General features: G+C 39.0%; 1 protein-coding gene across 2 annotated transcripts; it reads right to left on the minus strand.

Annotated features, from left to right (window-relative positions):
* Positions 1 to 3,415: 3,415 nt before the first annotated feature.
* Positions 3,416 to 22,587, minus strand: LCA5 (lebercilin LCA5). 2 transcript variants are annotated; one of them, XM_084624090.1, is made up of 8 exons: positions 22,508 to 22,587; positions 21,149 to 21,529; positions 17,173 to 17,702; positions 15,150 to 15,287; positions 13,348 to 13,444; positions 11,530 to 11,678; positions 9,653 to 9,791; positions 3,416 to 7,298 (listed from the first exon to the last, which is right to left on the minus strand). In XM_084624090.1, exons 2-8 carry the CDS (start codon positions 21,345 to 21,347, stop codon positions 6,490 to 6,492), a joined length of 2,061 nt encoding a protein of 686 aa, XP_084480216.1. In that variant the 5' UTR covers positions 21,348 to 21,529; positions 22,508 to 22,587; the 3' UTR covers positions 3,416 to 6,489. The 2 variants fall into 2 exon arrangements, with proteins under 2 accessions (XP_084480216.1, XP_084480215.1); XM_084624089.1 differs by lacking the exon at positions 22,508 to 22,587 and adding an exon at positions 22,379 to 22,491.
* Between the last annotated feature and the right edge of the window lie 1,272 nt (positions 22,588 to 23,859).

Consider the following 23,859-nt stretch of genomic DNA (forward strand, 5'->3'; position numbering starts at 1 on the left):
ATGAGGCTGATTATTAAGCAAACATAGTGCCACCAGTTTTTATGATATTTGCAGAACACAGAAGAGCACATTATAAATTCCCCCCAAAGCCTTACAATATAACATGGATGAGAAGAAGCACAGCACAGCAAAACTGGGAGGGGGAGGGTATAGAGAGCTTCATGGTGAGGAAATAAACATAGGAGGGGTTTTATGGATAAAGTTAATTTTAAGGAGGAATATGAAGCAGAAGATGACCCAAAGAGAGGACTGGATTCCCCACTCCATTAAGGGCACTTTCTGCTGAGCAAGTAGCCCAAAATGGCCTTGTGCAGGGGAAATTAACTGGCAGAAAACTCGGCCGGCATAAGGGGATGGAGCCAGTATGTCAGTGGTCTTCAAGGGGCAGAACATAGGTATAGTGAAGCAGAGTTCTACTGCATCTTCACAAACCTTAGGCCAGTGGCAGAAGTTGGCGTAGTCTCCCTCCTGCTCTAGTGAATCCTGGGGGTAGGCAGCCAAGGTTCAGAGAAACTCAACCACTTCTCTGCAGCTGCTCCTTTCCACTATATCCAAGCACAGCTTGGCTACAGTGGAGAACTGGGAACAGCTTCTTCCTATTGCAAACAAGGACTAGTGCTCATCAGATAAGTTACCGTAATTTTTGCTGCTATATTTGCAAAGTTTGCTGCTATATATGCAAGTTGAATAGCATACCAAAAATGGGCAAAACTAGATTGAAGTTAACTTGTAGCTTGCTCTGAATGTAAATAGCTGAGCTCTGTTGGTACAAAACAATATATAAAAGCATTTCTTATGCAAACTGGTTCACAGTTAATCAAGTGAATTGTAACTTTAAGAGTATCCCCTAGCAACTTCCCAACAGCCAGGGAAAGTCCCAGCTGACAATGTACACTCATGTGATTGTTCTACTTGTGCAGTCATCAAAACTTAGCAGTTAATCAAGAAGATAATTTGAAACATGAGACCCGAGTTAAATTTGAGCTAACAAAGGGGAATTTTATAAATGAATAACATCATCAAGACACTTCTTATGGTCAGAGCCGTCATCTCAGGACACGAACAGGTCGGAACAGCACAAAGCAAAGGTCAGATAGTTCTGGCAACAAAACCTCCTGTTCTAAAAATAGACAGCACAATTGTACTGTGCAAAATTCTGTGGTTCCATATTGCCAGCTCTCCGTTTTGGAACTTTGCTGCAGAATATGTGATAGTAATTTTTAAAATTTATTATTTTTTTAAACACAGGACGACCCAAGTCACACACTGAAACACAGGTACCACCAAAGACCTATCTGAAATTATAGAAGAATCATAGAAGATTAGGGTTGGAAGAGACCTCAGGAGGTCATCTAGTCCAACCCCCTGCTCAAAGCAGGACCAACACCAACTAAATCCCAGCCAGGGCTTTGTCAAGCTGGGACTTAAAAACCTCTAAGGATGGAGATTCCACCACCTCCCTAGGTAACCCATTCCAGTGCTTCACCATCCTCCTAATGAAACAGTATTTCCTAATATCCAACCTAAACCTCCCCCACTGCAACTTGAGACCATTGCTCCTTGTTCTGTCATCTGCCACCACTCATAACAGCCAAGCACCATCCTCTTTGGAATTCCCCTTCAGGTAGTTGAAGACTGCTATCAAATCCTCCCTCCCTCTTCTCTTCTGCAGACTAAACAAGCCCAGTTCCCTCAGCCTCTCCTTGTAAGTTATGTGCCCCAGCCCCCTGATCTTTTCGCTGCCCTCCGCTGGACTCTCTCCAATATGTCCACAATCATTTACATTGTGTGTTTATCTCCATATTATTTTTTGTCTATTTAAACAAAGGCTATCCCCTGCCCTATTAACAACTTACGTTGATATAGTGCTTTTTATCCCAAAATATATCAAAATGCTTTACAAACTTTAAATGATATGCAGAGCAATCACTTCACCACCAGTGAAATGCAGCCATCTCCAAAGTAACACCCAGTTTCTGCTTAGGAGAGCACAGCAACATTACGCAGCAGATGAGCCATGAAGGGAAGATGAGAATAAGAACCACTGGTACACAATATTATGTTCCATAAAGCCCTTCTACGGACCCTGCAGAGCTGTTTCTGTTACTGTAGTAGATCATCTGATAGTCTTCAAACAATGACACTTCTTGCTTGGTGGTCGCCAAGTCACCTTTTAGGGTTTCCAGAGACATTTTGGTCAATTAAAAATAAAAGCCCTCTCTGCACCTGAGTGGCTGCTTCCGATCTTTCAACTGTACTCCAATTTGTTTGCAGGTAACACTAAAATTGGAAGGTGTAGCATGGAAAGAGGAAGAACTGTAGATACAAAGTGGGCAAGAGGAAGGGAAATGTTATTAAGTGACTCACCTTAGTGTACTGGGTACAGTATTATCTTCTTAAAACCGATGTAAAATACTTTTTCATGTAATTAAGCACCAGTTTTGTATCAGAATAGAGAGGGGAATGTCTACGAAAGGTTCACAATCTTAAGAAGTGATCGCCAACATGAAAAGGAACCACAGATGTCCCACTGAAATGACAGGAAAATTCAGTTCAGCAGCATATAATTACAGATTTAGAATTGACCAAGGATTAGCAAAAAGTTCCATATGCTCTTTAATGATCACAGCAGTTACATCATTGTTTTAGGTCTTAGTTGTAAACAAACATCTGCAGCACAGTGCCTTCTAACAGCATGCAGATACTGTCAGTACTCACCTAGAGGTAAGAGATACTTCTGTTCACTCTCTAATGCCATTTCTTGCAACTCCTATTCAACTACTGAGAAGAACCAACTCTCAGAAGACCTGACAAAATTCCAATTCACACACCACAATACAATGTTATTCAGGAGAGAAACTGACTACCTCTATCAGCCAGTTAGAATTTTCCTGACATTCTGATCCTGCACCATTAAAGTCAATGGAGCAGATTTGGGCCCTAAGGTAGTTGGTTAGTGAGAAGGAAATCAAGCATGGTCTACCTCTGTATTTTACTTTCTGAATGGGAAATTAAAAAAAATAGTGATTTCATAATTCAGTACCAGATTCTGTTTTCAGAAAAGCTACCCTACACGGAGAATTGTTCATATAGGTCCTGATCCAAAACTCACTGAAATAATGGGAATCTTTCCCTGGATTTCAATGTAAGTTTTGACCTTTAGTTTGTTTTCAGGTATATGTTACTTAGCTTTGTATTTCATTCGGTAAAGTGTGTGCTTTAGATTTGAAAAACACACACATTATGCAGTAAATAAGCATGACCAGTAATTTTGCTACAAAGAAAATCAGCATAAGGATTCATGAAAATCACAAGTCAAGAAAACTGGCTTGCTAAAGACGATCGCCATACAAAAACTTTACTCAAATGCTTTAATAAAAATCATTTTGTTAAAAATCAACATTGTTATGATTGGAATTTTTATACAGAAAACGAATCGGAAGTTACAAAAGCAACTGATGTTACATAATAAATATAACTGGAAATTAATACATATGCGAACAGTACTACAGCATCTCTTTATAAACATTAAAAATGATTATCTCTATGGCATGTTAATTTAACATCTCAATTATAAAATTCTCTTTGCTTTGCATTAAATGAACACATACTAATTATTTATTCTTGCACTAAAAATGTTAAAAGCTGCTTTTTCATGGTAGGAGGATCCAGGCATCTGAGCCTGGCCCTCTCTCTCAGCCCTCTGAGTGTGCCACAAGACACTGGCAGATGTGCTCATAATCTGTCATGACCTTTTGTAAATGTTTGGTTAGAGACATTCATGAAGAAATGCTGTTCTCTTCAAAATTATGTATGGCAGCTGGAATTGAAGATTATAAATCAACAGCCTTATGTATGCACAGCTGGAGATGACAGGCCAGATTCTGGCCCATGTTACAGCACTTTCTGTTGCTGCAGTATTGAAAAAGGGGTGTGAAGTTATTCTAAATGGGAAGGTCAAAGTTTCACTAGCATGAAGAATGCTGGCTTGGTGCTGAGACAGCATAGCTGACTCTCCGACACACCCTCCTGGCTCACCTTGGAAAGGGGGTGTACCAGGAGCATGGTTCAGGGAGACAGGATGACCTGTGCTCCTCTGATCTCCAGGCAACGCAACAGTCCTTTGGGGCTCTTACAAAACTAGCTAAATTTAGAGTAGCTCTGCAGCCAGACTAGTCCCTGGCTTCCAAGAGGATGAGAGAAGCATAAAGGTGGCTTAAAGCCACCTTTGCCTCCCTCTCTCATCAGCTATGCTGAGCACAAGTCAGACACAATTAGAGATCTATTCTAGCCTGATATATCTGGAACCAAACAACTTCTTGAATGACAAGAAATTCTGTTAAGATGTGGAAAAAACTGCTGATCCTGAGATACTTGTTTTCTATGTAGAGTCTTCAGTGACTCACTATAGCATGAGTGCCTTTTACATTGTCTTTTCACCTATTCCTTTATTCTAAGTGACCACCTGTCGTTCCCTGCACAACATATTCCTTTTCATAAAGATGAAATTACATGTGCCTTCCCCTAACATCACAAGGAGGCACTCTGAATGCATCACAGAGAGCAGATGTCAATAGCCAAAGGGAGGTACTCCAAAACAAGGGTAACACACTACTAGCTACCTTCAGATAAAGCACCATATTCCACACCATTTTCCTATGTCAGCTGGCTGGCGTGGGAGTCCAGTGGTTGCTCCCGAATGCAGGCTCTCACATAACAGCACACTGCACCATTAGCCAACTCCTGTGCTTATATTTCTATGCATTTTACATTAAATAAAGCTACGTGTGAACAGTACAGTACTATGCTTTATGCATCACACTATGGAGTCCACTACTAGAGTTGAAAAAAACTTAAGAAAAAACACAAAGCCAGGTATACAAACTCACAAGGTGCCCCCATTAGCAGTTTTGACCATTTATAATTTTCAAGAAATGATTTCCTTCCAATTATTAATTCTTTTTTACATGGAAACTAGATCAACAGCAGGGGTCTGGCCTGGAAGATAAAACAAGTAAACACTGTACTAGTACATACAAAACAGGGCTAAATCACATTGTAAACCCAACTGGAATGATTTAATTAGGAAGGAGAGAGGGAGAGGCAATGGGCTAACTAACTGAGAACGTCTATGGGTTTCTGCAGCATCAGTTCTCTAATAGGCAGTAGGCAACATGTTTCTGTAAAGGGAGAACGAGCAACAATTCCAAATTATAAGAATCTTCTATATTTAAAGCATTTAGGATCTCATTTACAGCACATTTGTCCCAATATATCAGAGCAACTTTTCAGATTCTGAAATCTGTCAACTGATAACATGGATTTATAGAATCTGAGGTTTCAATAACTTTCTGCCATCTCACACAAATATTTGGGTAGGTCATATTTAACAATGCACACTGTTCTCATCTCAATTTTAAAAAAATGTTTGTATGACTTGGAGATAGTCAGATTTTGCAATATTTCTGGAAATTATTTTAAAATATACTGTATTTATTAAGTTTCTCCTAACTCATTATTTAAATTCTCAGCAGTTCATATGTTTTATTTTCAGCGGGGAGTCCAAACCCACTTCAATTAGGAGAAATATGGCTATGGCATAGGTTTTCCCAGAACAGTATTTAGATATGCCACTGCAAAGCTAGCTTACAACAAAAAGGTTGATGGGGCTATGACTCATGGCCTTCCAAACTGTAGGCTGAATTATCCCGCTTCCCTTCATTATCTCTATTATTTTTAGTCCAATTGGGGAAAGCAAACAAAACCCAGCAGCTATATATAGGACCACTGCATTAACTGAACTGAATCTATTTTGAAGTGTTTGAACAACCCAGTGGAATAATGGCACTGCACAGCCTGGCAGGAGACAAGAGTGTGGAAAGTATCATGGGACCTTTCCACTGCCACAGGCAGAGACTAGTGAGAAAAGTGATGCAGGTCATGTTTGGCTCTAGACAAGCAGGTATAAGTGTTCCCCAACTACTTTCCCTCCCATCCAAATCCATGGAAAAGCATTAGTAGTGGCCTTTTGGAATACCACCAATTTTCCCTGGCAGTTGCACAGATTTGATAGTGGCAAATGCACATACAGAGAGTAGACTGGAATATGAGTAAGGTAGAAATAGTATCACCTCCTGAATGAAGAAGTGAGCAAATACCCAAACCCAGTTACATTATATGGGAGTCCCTCAAGATTGTTGGCTGTGGTATGTAAAAAATAATCACCGCAACTCTTTATCTTCATGGACTGTATTTGGAAAGACACATTAAAAAAAATCTACTGCACAAGGAACCAGACTGGTTAGAGTAGGCCAGACTGGTCTATCTGAATGTGCAGTATATATTTCCTCTATACATATATTTATCGATTGAAATCATCCCTTCATAAGGTTTTTTAATATCTGAAACTTTTCAAATTTTTATATAATAAATACTGTATTAAAATATTTGGATAGCATTTACACACACAAGTTATATAAGAGGTGGTCATCACAGGATTACTTCTTCAATTTCATCTTCAAAAGAATTAACAGCCTTAACTGCTGGCCTGCTTGTTGTGTGCTGTAAACGGTGCCTATTTGAGTTAAAATTTCTTCCTTCACTGAAAAAAAAATCATCATCATCTTTAACTTTATTGCTTTTGCCCGGAGGAAGAGCACTGCCGGAATCATAGTCCGCTTCCAAAGGACTTGAGTCACTGCTTTTAGATGGAAGGATGGTGCTGGCACTACTTCCAAAAAGTTGCTCCATTAAATTAGACTTTTTCTCTTTCTTAGTATTGAAATCTGTATTTTCTTTAGTATTTTCTTCTAAGACAATACTTTTTTGATTAAGCCAGCTTGGCCTCCCGGATCCTTTCCCAAAGGAAGGTACGTAACTACCAAACGTCAAATCATTACTTGAATCTGTAGTTCTAAAATTTTGCCGCTTTTGTCCTTCTGCTTTTGTAGTAACATCATGGCTGTCATATACTGGAAATCCATTAAACAATTTCTCTGTGGTCTCTAAGAACTGGTAAGTTTTCTCATTTTTCTCTAGGGAGTCAGATTTTGATGCTGTATCTATGAGGTGTGCTTGCGAAGCAAGTTTCATACTAATAGTGTTTTGAGTTTCTCTGTCAATTTTATACATTTTAGCCAGCAACAACTCTTTTTTTTGTCGGTCTTCTTCTAGTTTTTCAGTGTTGGGTGTCTCATTTTCAGTTTCATATATTTCTGACTCAATTCTTGCTTCTTCTTCTTTAGCCCATAAAAAGTTATTTTCTTTTTTTCTTCTGTCAAATTCTTCTTTTTTCCACTCTGCATGGAATTTTTTTTAAAAGTTATTTGACATTTTCTAATATTTAAAGCAATTTTTATTTTTTTAAAATCATATATAAAAACAGAACTTTTAAAATTCTTGCAACTAGTACTGGTTTGTTTTTTAAAGAAGTCATTTTTCATAAACATATTTACAATTAGGCACAGGCCAAATCTTTTATCCTAACTTAAAACAACACTACCATTTTGTAGTGTAGTTGCATTATTCATCTCTTTTAGTAGTTTCATATTCTACTGATTTTATCCTTGCCCGTATTTGAACAGAGATGAATATAACATCATTGATTTTAATAACTCTGACTGACAGAGTGCTTTATAGTTCTCTGTCAACATCACTGACTTCAAGACAACTTTGGAATATACTTATTTTGTGAACTGCTACTGCAAAGTCAACGGGACAACAAAATACAAAGTGAGTAATAATTTTCAATGGTTTGTTTTTCTACGGTAGGCAGCAATTTAAAATATTACCTCTTCCTCACTTGTGTGTCTGCAGGCCATAGTGTGTGTTGAAAATACCTCTGCACAAGCTTTCTGTGCACCATCAAGTGAATATAAAAGATTATTTGCAAAAACAGGACACACCACTTTTCACAGGTACAAATGGCTACATGAGGTGTAAGGGGGCAAAAACCAGGTCCTTCCACATATGAATTGCATGCACAATGGATTCAAGAGTTTGTGGCCAAATGATTCATAGAATCATAGAATACCAGGGTTGGAAGGGACCTCAGGAGGTCATCTAGTCCAACCCCCTGCTCAAAGCAGGACCAATCCCCAATTAAATTATCCCAGCCAGGGCTTTGTCAAGCCTGACCTTAAAAACTTCTAAGGAAGGAGATTCTACCACCTCCCTAGGTAACGCATTCCAGTGTTTCACCACCCTCCTAGTGAAAAAAGTTTTTCCTAATATCCAACCTAAACCTCCCCCACTGCAACTTGAGACCATTACTCCTTGTCCTGTCCTCTTCTACCACTGAGAATAGTCTAGATCCATCCTCTCTGGAACCACCTCTCAGGTAGTTGAAAGCAGCTATCAAATCCGCCCTCATTCTTCTCTTCTGCAGACTAAACAATCCCAGTTCCCTCAGCCTCTCCTCATAAGTCATGTGTTCCAGACCCCTAATCATTTTTGTTGCCCTTCGCTGGACTCTCTCCAATTTCTCCACATCCTTCTTGTAGTGTGGGGCCCAAAACTGGACACAGTACTCCAGATGAGGCCTCACCAATGTCGAATAGAGGGGGACGATCACGTCCCTCGATCTGCTCGCTATGCCCCTACTTATACATCCCAAAATGCCATTGGCCTTCTTGGCAACAAGGGCACACTGTTGACTCATATCCAGCTTCTCGTCCACTGTCACCCCTAGGTCCTTTTCCGCAGAACTGCTGCCTAGCCATTCGGTCCCTAGTCTGTAGCTGTGCATTGGGTTCTTCCGTCCTAAGTGCAGGACCCTGCACTTATCCTTACTGAACCTCATCAGATTTCTTTTGGCCCAATCCTCCAATTTGTCTAGGTCCCTCTGTATCCTATCCCTGCCCTCCAGCGTATCTACCACTCCTCCCAGTTTAGTATCATCCGCAAATTTGTTGAGAGTGCAATTGTACACACAAAGTTGCATGCACACACAAGGGCGGTTTTCTGAATATTTACCGATCCAAAAAAGAATTTTCTTGTCTGAATATAAAGTTTTAAGGTAGGTTCAGATTTGAACAAGAACAACCTGACACACGTGTACAGAATGGATCCTCCCGATCAGGAATGCTCTCTGAAGAGTTGGGACATGGACCTTGGTGGTGACAGCACTGACAACAATTTGTACTTGTACTGTACTTTATACCAAGCTTATGAAAACAAACTGCAACACTTGATATTTTTCATCTATAAATGGCATAGCATCTCCACTATGAAGAAGTAGGCAGCTGAATTTCAGTGAGGAATGCTGGGAAAAAAAATCTTATTTTTATAGTACGATAGATGAGAGTGTTAATATTAGGACTATTTTACCCCAAGAAACCAGGGGGCAGATTCTCAGTCAGTGCAAACTGTCCACTGACTTTTTTTCATGGATATTTTTTTCAGCTGTGGTTCTCCACAGTTGGTATTTGGCTTGTCTTGGGGCAGCAACAGCAGGGCACAGGAAGGAGGTTACTTTGTATCCCTTCAAATTTTCTGTTTTGACCTTGTTCACATTAAATCATTTATCCTTTTTAGTGGTTTTCCCTTTCCAGAATCAATTTGTTGTTTTCAAGAGAAGCGTTATAAGCCTCATTTGATTGGTATTTTGTTTTGTCTAGATTTTCCAGCTTGGCAATAGCCACAGTTTTCTTACCGTCACATAGTTTCTGGGCTTTCTCCTCTAAAGCCTGCAGTTCTTGGTCATGTTTCAATTTCTCCTCCATCTCCCTGTTCTGTTCTTGCCTTAGATGCTCTGCTTGTTCTTTCCATTCTTTTTTCTGAATTTCCTGTTCCTGACGTAAATTGATAAAAGAAAGTGTGATAAAAAATTTCTGCAAGAGCTTTTTTTGTTTATTGTTAAACATCAAGTCTTCCAAATCGGAATGATATTAAAGACTTCAATGAAGCCACTCCAGTTTACCTCAGCTGGGGAAATGGCCCTAAAACGGTTATCAGACCTAACATGGTCTTAAGTACTTGCAAACCATCAACTTGATTTTGTATGGCGTCTTTAATAAAAACTGCATCCTGCAATGCTTCATACTAAAATTTATTTGTTCTGTGTTTGTATAGCACCTTGCACAATGAAGTCCTGGTCCATTGGGAATGGCAAACCGGGAATGGCAAACTACGGCCGGGAATGGCAAACCACGGCCACTGGGAGCTGCAGGGGCTGTGCCTACGGACGGTCAACGTAAACAAAATGTCTCACAGCCTGCTAACGGATTATCCTGATGGGCTGTGTGCCAAAGGTTGCCGACCCCTAGCCAAGGCAGATCATCCAAATCTACTACATTTTAAAGGACTCATGCACCCAAGTTTATAGATAACGGAGAAGATTTTAGAACTGAAGATCTAGGAATCAAACTGCCAACCCTGAAAAAGCTTCAGCTGCTGCAGAAAACAGCAACACAGGCCTACCAAGAGCACCACCCTAATGCTCTACCTGCTGAATTGATTCCCAGCTGCACAGAGAGACATATTCAAGATTTCAGTCCTGGTAATCAAAACTCCTCCTTGAAATTGATCCAAGCAACTTTAGGGAACCACTTCTCTCTCTGACATCATGACTTCCTGAATCACTACTTTCTTCTGAATTAACAGAATGGTCAACTACAAGGATAAAAACCTGTGAATGAGGAAACAAGGCTTTCCAAATATGGAATTTCCTTCTGGCAGAGATCAGAATGACCATGAATCTCAATGCTTCCTAAGCTAAAAGTTACACTTTTCTTTAAGCTTAGTTTTCCCACAATTAGAAAGAAAATATTACAAATGTGGGGAGGGAAAGGAACAGGAGATCCTTGTGGATATTTCACTTTTAAGCAAAGTCCGATGTATTCCATGATTCTACAGCTACGGAATTTACAGCAGACTTGGTAGTCTCTACCTTACTAAACGTAGACCTTCTTGCAGCTCCTCAGTGCATAAGTTACAATTCTCATACCCTTTAAACATTTGTACAGTGAATGCAAGTAGATCTACGGAGGTGAGCTAATCACCTTACACTTCACTTTAATTTTGGCCTTATGGCTCAAAAGTATTAAAAATCAGTGAGATACTATTTTATAATGAAGATGTTAACAGCAAGAAACATTGGGACAAAATTAACAGAAATATATTTCATGCTTTACATATGGGAGCAGGATTTGGACACTAGTGCAATGGGACAAAGCACTAAAATCCATGATTGTGGAAAAAGGCTGGAAGTAAAAAGTAAACCATAATTAAGGCTCAGCAAAAATACTGAGAACAAGAGACTACTCAAATATCTAGACTAGAAATAGAAAAGGAGAAAAACCAAAATGTCAAGTCAGTAGGGATTACAGTGAAATGATAAAAGGTAATTAAAAGAAGCAGAGCAAGTTAATGATAGTCAACAGGATTCAAACAGGGTCATGTAAAACTGTAATTTGGTCTGAGCGCCTAATCATTTTCCTAAGATATGAGGATGTCTTTCCTAAAATATAAATTAGACCTTAGGAAATGTAGCTTCTTAGCTGGATTATTTGGAACTATAAAATAACTCACCATTCTGAGAAGTATCTCATCTTCTTTCTGATCTGTTACATAAACAGAAACAAACTCCGGTGGTGGAGGAAATTGTATTGGTGAGAAGTACCCACTAGTCTGTACTCCTTTTGTAGTCTGGATTCCTTTTTTAGTATTCTGGCTAGTGGCTGTAATGAATATATACAAAAACAAAGCAAGTCACATTTTAATTTTTTTCATAAAGGAGCACTTGTGGCACCTTAGAGAAGGTGCCACAAGTCCTCCTTTTCTTTTTGCGAATACAGACTAACACGGCTGCTACTCTGAAACCTTTAACTTTTTTGTAATTCAAAATATTCCCAAATAAAAAAGAACCCATTTTTTTTAAAATGGTCATCTTTGCATCTCATGAATTTATACCTAGGAGCTAATAGTATTCCTATAACTTAGAACAATACATAAAAGCATCCTGATCTAGTGAAGATCAGCAGGTTGTTGGTTTTTTTTTTAGTGTGGCTGATCTCTATTTAAGAAAAAAAGAAAAGAAAATTCTATGTCCATTTTGATGAAATTTTGAAGCAAAAACAATTATTTGAAAGGACAAAAAATAAATCCACACAAAACAAAGTGTTACATGTTTCTGAAAGTATCTTAAAGTCAAAGTACCTCATAATTAGGGCCAATGGGAACCTGTGGGAAATATTGCCAAATTCTAAGGAGCTTTCCCGAGATTCTGGGGAAGTGTTTGGAAAATTCTGAAGATATTTCTAAGAATCCCCAAATAATATGTTATTTAAATCTACTGAATGGGTCTTTAAAAAAATCCCCCTTGGATACCTTTTCCCCACAATCTGCCAATGGTCTAGATTTTGTCTATTTTCCTTTCCTCACAGATGCTCCTTCTAGAGAAACAAAAAGACCAACTTTAATATTATAGGATAGTCTATTGCTTGCATTTTTGAGACTTGCAACCATGTCTCGGTGGAATGGCCTTTCAAATTAATCTAAGTATACTGGATGATGCATAATAACAGGATATTTCCATTAAAGGGATCACCCATGAAATGGTTTAAAGTATTGACATCAAAACCTGCTTAAAATGCTACAGATGAAGTGAGCTGTAGCTCACGAAAGCTTATGCTCAAATAAATTGGTTAGTCTCTAAGGTGCCACAAGTACTCCTTTTCTTTTTACAGAAAACACTGTTTGCCTTACTCCCGGTGAGTAATCTTACTAATTCAGTGAGAGTGGATCTGGCCCTATATATACAAGTAAAACAAGGTTTCAGTCTGCCTGCAGGTTCAGGAAGATATCAGTACACTGGTTTGCATTTGAAAAATTATCTTCAGTCAGATGGACTGTACTTCTTTTTTCAATGCATACTTAAATTCTGCTCTATTAACTGAAGTTAGCAAAAATTCAGAGAAACCCCTAAATCCACACAGTTATGTGGAATGACAATGGTGCATATTTCCAGTGCGTCTAATTATAATCAAGCTACCTGCTTGATTACTAGATGTGATTTAATAGCAAACTATTTCTAAACAAAGCTCTTTTTTCCTCCCATGAACATCTGGGATAATGTACATTGCTGAATTGAGAGCGTACAGCCCTAGTGGTTTTGTAGGGGGTATGGTGGCTTCATTGTACTATTATTAGGGGACAGTCAAATAACTAATGACATGCATTGTAATTTTTGTTTTGACTGCTGTGTTTTACAGAGAGTGAAGAATTCCACAGCCTGGGACAGGACCTGGAAGGGTCAAAATGAAACAAACACTTAATGGCTTGAACACTGAAAAACAATAGAGTCTATTTGGTGGTAGCTTTTCTGTTTATATCCTCTTTTTAAATTACCTTTTTTCCTTTGTGTAACATCTGTGTCTTTTTTAGGCGATGGCTTCAACATACGGTTAGCATATATATTTTTTGCCTCAAGTTCTCTCTCTTTTTCCTGATAATGAATGAGGTAGAGACAGCAAAGTTAAATTAATAAAGTTACATCAACTTATATTTAACAGCCATTGAAATAAATTGTGGCAAGGCTAAGTAACTGTGTAGTTTAAAGGAAAATTATATATATTTTGTTCATTCTTCATTGAATAAGTTCCTTGATTATTCAGCACAATGTTTAAAGAGAACGTTCAAATTCTTAATTCTTTAAATCACATTTCGATGTACATGGTTTCCTCCCCTCTCAAAAAATCAGCTGATTGCCAAAATAGTCTCTAACATTTAGTATTGTATCTTTGAACTAAGATAAAACTGAAGGTCAAAATTTTCATACAAAGGTGCTTAAAATTTTAGAAATCTAAATTACAGATGCATGTGTGTACCATGTTAATTTTCTGTATTATACTAGGTATAAAAAAAATCATATTAGCATTACTACCAGCTAGTGGACTGGGCAGTAACTCTGACAAGCAAGATCCGCTATACTACAGCTTTGGCAGCACTGTCAGAATTGGCCCTGGGTGTATTGTTCAGAAAGAGAACACAGCTGAGAACATGGAAAATGCAAGTACCATAATTTTTATGATGGTCAGCTTTGGGGATATAGGCCCTGTTTCCACAAGGTAGTTAGTACATCCTTATGTAAGTAAGTATATGAGTAGTCCCTTTGACTTCAGTGCTTAAATATCTTGTTGAATTGGAGCCATAAAGAATATCTTTGGAGCAATGCAGAGATTAAAATTGATCCTGTTGTGAGAAAAATGCCATTTTTTTGCCTTGAGCCATATACAAATACCGGGATATATTCCTCTCACATGGCTCTTACTAAAAAGAACATAGAAATGAATGTTGCCTAACCAGGAATACTGAATGTTCGTTAATAAATAGTGCTGGGATTCTTCTGATCATGAATGTATTTTTCAACTTATCGTAGTCTTCTTTAAAGGAACACTGTCAACTTAAGACCCATTTATTTGAAACTAGCAGTTTATTTAACTTTACTGTTAACACTTTGATTACTGAAAATTAAAGTTTTAAAAACCCTATTTACTTTTCACAGCAAATGCCAGATACTTTTAATTTCTCTCAGATTGGGCAGTTAACATTACTTAAATCAGTTTCACTTTTATATCCCCCAAGGTGTTTAGCTGTTTAAAAACAACTTCTTCCAGTGGAACTAAAAGTCATGGAAACATTTCTATCAACCGTAGGTTTCGTGAAACCTTTTTACACAATCTATATTTTGGTCCAAATCTGAACTGACAGCTTCTCTTTCAGGAAGTACTGACTAAGTTAGTACTAAATAATACTGTGCATTATGATTTTTAAAACAATGGTTCTTATAGCCTAATTTTAGAACCTGTATGCCTAAAACGAGCAAGTAATTGCGTGTGCAGATAAAGTAAAAATGCATGCCAATTGCCAGTATGCATGTGCAATTACTCAATCTATCCTTTTCCTACCTAATGCAAATAATAAATAATGATGACTGACATTAACACATTCCCTTTCATACAGGTATTCCAGAATCAGAGTTTAGAAGATTAAATTTAAAAAACAGAGAGTGAACCCATATGCAGAAAAATGAAGTTAATTTTGCAAGGAATGATTTAAGTAAACTTGAAATATTTCAATAATAAAGTACTCCCACAGCTAAAAATGCCTTAAAGTGGCTGGAGTTTAATATTACAGTACATGATTTTTACCTTTAGCTTTTGATTTAGTTGTTGAAGCTCTTCTTGGAGAGCTTTATTTTCTTCTTGGGCCTCATGTACCTTTTTTTTCTCAGATTGCAACTGTCGATGGAAACTGCTGTTATTCAGCTCAAGGTTTTTCGCCAAATCCTGCAGTTCATATGATGATAGAATGTTTAAAAAACAGCAATTTTTAAAAATAAACAAACAAAATATATAAAAATACTATTTGAGGGTCAACCTGACTCTGCCTCTAGTATGGTACAGAGGCCATTTGGCTTTGTGTCCACAGCAACTTGATCAAATCCAGAAGTTAATCGGTTGGTGCCCAACCTCACCTCACCCACATACAGGGAGATAACTCTGAGGAGGCACTGGGCATTCACAATACCTCCCGGATTCTGTATGCTATTGGACACAGAGGCCATGTGACCCAAAATAGGGCTCTCAAACTGGCATATTAGAAATAAAAAAAAATCCCCATGAAAAACTGGGATAAGAATAAGGAGGAGAAGACATCCTCACAATGATTTCTCAACCTTCCTTTAACCATTTTTTGTGGAGGTTTAATTTTGGTGGATCCTATCCTTGTGATAGCTGTTTAACGTGAACAGCATATAATGGCACTGTGAGGAAACAGAAAAATATCCAGAGTGCCTTTAAAGAAAAAAATCACTTTTATCTCACCGGGGATCACAAGTGCTAAAATGCCTTAAACCATAGAATCGTAGGACTGGCAGAGACCTCGAGAGGTCATCTTGTCCAGTCCCTTGCACTCAAGGCAGGACTAAGTATTAGTAGACTATCCCTGACAGGTGGTTGTCTAACCTGCTCTTAAAAACCTCCAATGATGGAGATTCCACAACCTCCCTACGCACTGGAATGAATTGCCTAACTATCCTGACAGGTTTTTCCTAATGTCCAACCTAAATCTCCCTTGCTGCAAGTTAAGCCTGTTGCTTCTTGTCCTATTCTCAGAGGTTAATGAGAACTACTCTTCTCCCTTCTCCTTGTAAAAACCTTTTCTGTACTTGAAAACTGTTATCATGTCCCCCCTCAGTCTTCTCCTCTCCAGACTAAACAAACCCAGTTTTTTCAATCTTCCATCAGAAGGTTTATAATGCTTGGAATTTTTTTTTTAAATAATTATACCATCTCTGTAATTTTTTTTACCTTAAATTTCCTACATAGGGACTCAATCTTAACGCCATCTTAACATGTCAAATATGAGTATAAATACCAGACAAAAACAAACACCACACATAACTGCTAGACAGTTAAGTTACTCTTATAATGTTACAGGACCAATATAAAAATAGTTTTGACTTAAAAAGGCTTTTTTTCTTTCCCATGCATATATAGTTTTGCTGACTAGAATGCAAACATTATGCACAAAATTCCCAAAATAAATACCTACTGTCCATATATCTATAACATGAGATAACTTTGAATAAAATTATGATAATTCTTTGAGGCTGACGCAGCAGCCAGCTATACAGAATAACCAAACATTGCATGGATGCAGAGTTATATTAGTTTTTAAGAGAATTTGTTTTAAAAAATATAATGTATTTTGTAGAACTTCAGCATAATATCCTCTAAAATCCCTGAGGCTCTTCCTCTTATACATACTACCTAGTCAAGCAGCATAAACTAGATTATGAAAAATTAAATTAGCTGCATGCCTATCTGGAAGTTATTGCTAAATTGATTAGCATCTAGTTTAAAAATGCCAACTCTATAATATAAGCACATAAGATAAAACATACCAGTAACCAACATTATTAATAAACACATACATACAGTATACTGCACACATTGTAAAATGATTGTGCAGTCATGTACAAACAATTTACATGGTGTTACTTATTTGCAGTAGAAACCATTTTCCATTCACCCTACTGCTGTAAAAATGGATAATACAAATTAACGTAGGACACTCATACTGGAAAGAAGCATTCCTACTTGATTTGTTAAATTAAATTGTTAAATTAAAAAAAAGTGTGGGTGGGGGAAGTCAGGAAAGTTATCTCACCTTAATTCTTTTCTCACTCTCATCCAGTCTGTTCTCTGCTGAGGCTAGCTTCTTTGCCAGTTCATCTCGTTCAGCTAAGTGCTTATCTTCAGAAAGCTTTTTCAATTTTTGCAAAGAATTTTTTGTCCTGTACAGTTCATCCTCTGAATCTTTCAGTCTTCTCTCAGTTGTGCGTTCTCTCTCTTGAGATTTTCGTAAGCGCTCCCTTAATATTCTAATCTCATTGTTATGTTGCGCGAGGAGCTGAGAGATTTCATTTTCTGTATCTTCAAACTTATTCAAGGCTTTCTCCTGCCTGTACTGAAGCCTCTTCAGTGCCCTGTTTTCTTTCTGCAGCTCATCTAGTTTGATGTGGAGTTCAGTTAGTTCATTCCGAAGCTCATTGATTTTTAGCAGCCTGGCAGAAAGAACCCTTTTTGTAACAAGATCTATATCTTTTGTAGGAGAATCGCTATTGAGGCTCTGGGAGCGAAAACCCCACCTTCTCCCTCTTTTGGCTGGTGCATATTTGGAAACTGGTTTTTTAGTGGCTTTAAAAAAAAAAAGGCAGATTTTACTGTAAGGAACTAGGCAAGGCCCATTGCTATTTTTTTCTATATAAGCAGGCATCTTCCTTGAAATAAAGCCCTTTTCTCCTGAGAGATTTTTTTAAATACCTATATCATGGTGGTTTTCTTTAGAAAAATCAAACACAAAAATGTTTATTCTCATTTTCATAGCTACAAGATAGAGATTTATGTTTATGATACACTACAAAGCTGCTATATACTTTGATTTTCTTCTTACTCTGACTTTGAAACCAATTATGCTGCTTGCAACCATCAGAGTGAAATTATAAAGTAATCATCTGTAGTAGTTATATTTTTGTTCACTAATTTCAGATTTCATTATAAGTGTTTTAAATAGAAATACTGTATCTCTGTACACATTTAAAATGGTAATCATAGAGCTTCAGCTAGCTTTGTAGCAAGCATGCTGCAATTTTATTAGATACATTCAAAAGTACATATATAGTATTTCTGGAAACCTGCTACTGTACTTGCTATAAAGACTATGACAACTATGGGTCCATTGCAGTTAGAAACAAAGTTCTAAACCCTATGAAAATTTGTTCTTCTCTGATAAATTTTAGTTCTGTCACATAGAATATCAGGGTTGGAAGGGACCTCAGGAGGTCATCTAGTCCAACCCCCTGCTCAAAGCAGGAGCTATCTCCAATTTTTGCCCCAGATCTCTAAGTGGCCCCCTCAAGGATTGAACTCACAACCCTGGGTTTAGCAGGCCAATGCTCAAGCCACTGAGCTATCCCTCCCCCCTTTATAAAAACATGTTATTTTCCAAGGAGCATCTTCATTTTAGTATTAATAGATATTAATCCCAATTAATTTAAAATATTATTTGTATGTGTGTTTCATATATACAACATAAGAATAATTTTTAAAGTGATTTGGGATTAGTGTAGGTATATATAATTTTAATATATAAAAATATACTAATTGTATTTATATACACACACACATATATATAAGCTTAGCTTTGGTCTTTTTACATTGCTCAAATCATAAGGCAGAAGGCAAATAACCCATTGAAAAACTGTCATTTAGAGAACTGAACATATGCAGTTATTACTGAACTAATGCAGAATAGCCTTTAGAAGCAACATATTGGATGCCATCCTATGCCTGCCATTGCAGCTTCTGAATCATGAAACTGGTGTACAGCAGAAACACACTACAATACACAAATCAGGTATTAGCTAAGAGGAAGCAAGCACTATCTCCTCTATTTTCCTTTTGGCACTTACTGTATCTCCTCTATTCTACAGACAGCATTCAGTGGCAAAACAGCAGCTTTTCAATCTTTTCTTAGTTTTCTCCTAAGCATTTCACACACACACACATCCAATATTTCTGATACTCAGTTTTCCACAGCTTGATCATATACAATACTTAGTTTTCCTTTTATCTAGAGAGCATTTGGCACATTCATTCAGCTATGAAAGGATTAGGTAATAATTATACCACAGGGCAAACCCCTTGCTTCCACCTATTTAAATCTACCAATATAGATTTTATTTTCCAATCCTTATCAAGCACTCCAAAGTCTCACATATGGTTTTGCACTTTTGACCATCTGTATGAATCTGAGAACGAAAGGTTGATGTGGTGATCCTGTCAAATGTCTTTCAGAAATGGCATGTACTCGTTCATGTCAACAGATACATTCAGTTTTTGCCACAAAACCTCAACAACCATCCTCTTTCCTCCACAGCATATTGCAACAAAACCATGGTGATTTTGTTTCCCAGAGACCTACATGTGAAGCTAACATACAAACAGGCAAGGGAACTTGACACTCCTTAGCAGAGCTGAATTGAGCACCATGTCACTGCAAATAGGCCAACAAAGAAAGAGGGTTTGAGGCCATGATCCATGGGCAGTTCATTGATTTGAGGCCTCATTATGATCTAATTGGACCTCATGCACAATGAAGGCCACAGAATTTCACAGAGTGATTCTTCCAGCGAGCAAGATATTGTGCAGATATTGTACCATATGCATATATTTGGGGACTATTATATTGACTTTATGAATGTTATCTCACCCTTATAAAAAATGATCTGCAAAAGGAACTAAAAATCCTGGGACAAGTAAACAACTTGAAAGTACCACCACAGCTAGGGAGAATTGAGAAAACAAAAGACAGTGTAGGGTATAAAGACTAAGAGTAAATGGATTGGAGACCCTCATTTTGATCCAGTCAAAAGACATGAACCTTTGTGCAAACCTTGCTGAAATGTTGGAGAGACTGGAACCTACAAGGGTCTGCACATGACTGAGGCAGGCTTAAGTATGTGTTTAGACCTTTCATTTTTTGTTTTCTCTCTGCATTGCTTTTGTCCTTAAATAAAAGTACTTTGCTTTGGAAGAGTTGTTTCATTACTTGCAACCACTTGCATACACTGTCCATAGCCCCTTTGAGAGAAAGCAAAGCACAGGTGCTGGATTCCAATCAGGCCTGCTGGAATAATCACAGTGAAGTACAGGGGCTGCAGCCTAAAACCCCAGTCAGAAGGGAGAGGGATTCACATCTCTGCCAAAAGAGACGTGAAGGCTAGAGTCCTGAGACTTGAGGGCACTCCTTGAGCAGACCAGAAGGGTCAGAGAAACTGTGAGACTCATAACTTCTGGCTGAGATAGAGTCTATCTTTTAGAAAGACAGGATATAGTGTAACTTAAACTGGAAGTTGTGTGCAATAGCTCAGTATAAGCAGCCAAAACTCAGCATAGAGGCTGTTCAGACATTATCCACCTTAGGAGCTGCAGAGTTATCCTCTTCTCACTTCTTGCTGGGTGGGGAGTAAGTTCCATTACCTCCACAATCCCAGTCAGCAAAGCAGTTTACCAGGGAATTGGGGTGGGGGTGTGTTGGTAAGGGAGATGGGAGTGGAATGAATTTTAAACTTTGGAGAATAATAATTTAAAAACACTTTATTTTTGAAGCTCCAAGGATGGAAATATAAATATTTCTTTTGAGAAAGAACACACTGCATATAACTACAATGGAAAGTCTAGTAAAACATATATCCATAACAAAGATCTTTGGGGCATTTTGTCCAAGAAATTATAAATATTCTTCCCTGGATTTAAGTACTATATATACACTGTATAACAAGGGTTTGCTTCAAGAAATCCAATGACAACCTTGGGAACATAAGCAGATCTGAAGTTCTATTGCAATTAGAGGATGGGACCAGAACAGAATTCACTTGTCTTTTTATTTCATGTCAGAAAAAATAAATAATTCTAAAATTAAGTTTAGCAGAATTTTATAGACAAAGGTTAATTTGAGTTATCAAAATAAAAGTTACAGACCACTTAAACATAAAATAATTTATATTTTCTTCCCTCAAAGTTTAAAATACTGCTGACACTTGTAGACTGTTTCGGGGTGCCACGTTTTGTGATCTACTTACCTTGGTAATGCACAAGGCTGCTCAGTGTCTGTGTTTTGTGATCTTTTTTCCCATGGCTTGTAGACTGAGAGCTTAGTGAAAGTGATTGGTCAGAGGCATGAGATGCATTATCTTCATCTGAATAGTAGGAGTTGCTATTTTTATCACCATCGGATGTTCTGTCATGGTCAGAATCCAAGCTCCTTGTTCTTTCTCCCATTTTTCAAATCACAGTTGTTCAGATTTTTCTCAAAGAATGTTCATTTTGACAGGGAAGAACTTAGTAGTAGTTATAGGTAAAACTGTTGGCTCCTTTCCAAATCTTTTTTATCCTCATGTTCAGAACCTGAGCTCTTGGCGTTCATTTTAGCAATCAGGGGCCATCATTCATAATGCATTTTTCTACAACAGTTAAAAAAAAAAAAAAAGAAACTGAGAATATTTTAGTGGTTCAGCTTTTAGATTTCACATAGAAAACCCCCCAGAAAGGGCAAGATAATTCAGGATTCCCACAGTCTCATGTCAAACATGTTTGACAAATGTGTATCCCCTTGTCAATTATGTGAACAGGAATAGCTATCGCTCTGGGAATTGCTCAATAGCCTTTTTGGGTATTGCACACAAAAACACCCTTCCCCACCACCCAAAACAATGAAATGGGTTTAAGCATTATGTTGTTCCACATTATAAAAAGTGATAAAAAGATAATATTTGGACCACAACACTGATGACAGAATTCTTAAAATGTGGACCCAGAGTTGAGGATCACAGGCTTTGGGGTATTTTGTTTTCACAGTAACACTCTGGAAGACTAATGCCAGACACAAAAACTAGTGAGGAGACCCTCTGGAAATAGCTGATGCCCAGTAAATGCCGACCTAGGCCTGAAGAGTTCTGGGCACAGCAAGGGACAGACAGACGTGAAACACAAGGAAGTGGCTCTTATCCCAGCTAGTGACGGTGCTGATGGAAAATCAGCAGCCCTGACCCCCCAGCCCCTCCCTCACTCCCAGCCCCAGCCCCCTTCCTCCTCCCTCAAGCCCCCTTACCCCTCCTCCCCACTCCCAGCCCCCCTCCTCAAACCTCGTCCCCGCTCCCCTCCCGCCCCATCCCGTCCTAACTCCCTCCACCCCACTCCCAGTCCTTCCCATCCCCCACACCCCATTCGCCGACCCCCCTCCCCGATCCCACCCCCGCCCCTTGCAATGAAGCCGGGTCACTACGAGGCTCTGCCCAGCCCCCGCCCGGTACCTAGTGCCGCCGGCTCCGCGCCGCATCCCCTCCCAAGCCGGCCGACCCCCCCCACCCCAGCCCCAGGCCGTTGGCGGGCCCGGGCTGCGCTGCGCTTAAAGGGGCCGCCGCCCGTCTCGGGATATTTACAACGGGTTCCAGGGCAACGGGGAATGGGCGGGGCGGGCGACCGGATACGAAGCCACCCGTTGATTGCCCGTCCTGCCAAATCACCAGTGCGTAGCCCGTCGCTGCTCCTGATTGGCTTCGGGGCTTCCTAGTGGCCGGGGGTTGGTGGAAGCTGCGCGGGGGGGGCTGTTGATTGGCTATTGTGCAAGAGTCTCGAAGTGTGAACTCTGGCCTCTATGGGAGGGGGGAGAAGAGGAGGAGGGCGAGGGCGAGGGCGCGGGCGCAGTGCCGGGGCAGGGCGGCTGAGGCTGGGCCGAGGAGTCGAATGCTACCCTCGGCGCTCCGAGGCCTGGCAAGTCGTGCCCCGCTGCACCATGGCTACAGCAGCGCCCCTCCGCCCCGGGAACGCTGTGGGGCTGCCCCGCGGACAAGCCAGACTGACAGACCGGGTCCACCAGTACAACTTTTGTGGAGACCTACCCAGTGTGATCAGCCCCAGCCTGGCCTGCCAGACCGCTCCCTCTGGGATAAAGGCCTACCCCGCACAATGCCGAGTCTTCAGTCTTCCCGTATAGTAAGAGACAAACTGCCCCTTATTTGATGTCCAGCTTCCTGCACCAAGTCGCACAAGCCCTTCACCACAAAAGCACTATGGCTCAGATGCTCAGGTTCTTACTTTGGTGCCTTAAAGGTATGTAACTCCCACTTAGGCACCTAAAAAACTCTGAGGAGCTGGGCCAAAAATGCTAAAAACATAGCACCTCCCTCCCCATATAACTCCCAGACCTCTGATACTAATCTCCAGGTCATTGCTGTGAAGTGACTCCCTCCAAAACTTAAAATGTCACATGGACATCTAAAAACAACACACAAGTTAGAGAACAGATAAAGCACATCTATAAGCTTAACAGCTGCAGTTGAATCTTTCAATTGCTGTGAAACATACAAAAGTAAAGAGACATTTACCAAATACAGAATCAGTTACCATAAACTAGAGGTGGAAACCCAGAGATGAAAGCAAAATGGTAATCCAGCAAGGAATGACTGTGCAACCAATGTATGACAGAGGAGAAACTGAAAAAGAAAAGTATTTTTGGAGTGCAAGATAGTCCCTTGTTATTAGATACCTTTATGGAAAAAAAATAAAAACGAAAAGATGCACATTATATAACCCCATAGATTAAAAATTGATAATGATAATGAGGTTAAAATCCCCAAAAATACAGTACTGTGGAAACCTATTCTGAGAAGATTTTGGCTGTACTAGTACTTCTCATGAATATCTGAAATTTCTGTTTTAAAAAAATAAAAGACTAGCAACACACTAGAGTTTGTGAAAAAATTTTGAATTTGAAAATGGGCCCAAGGTACCT

This window comes from Lepidochelys olivacea (assembly GCF_965140295.1).
Source record: "Lepidochelys olivacea isolate rLepOli2 genome assembly, chromosome: 3".
NCBI lineage: Eukaryota > Metazoa > Chordata > Testudines > Cheloniidae > Lepidochelys > Lepidochelys olivacea.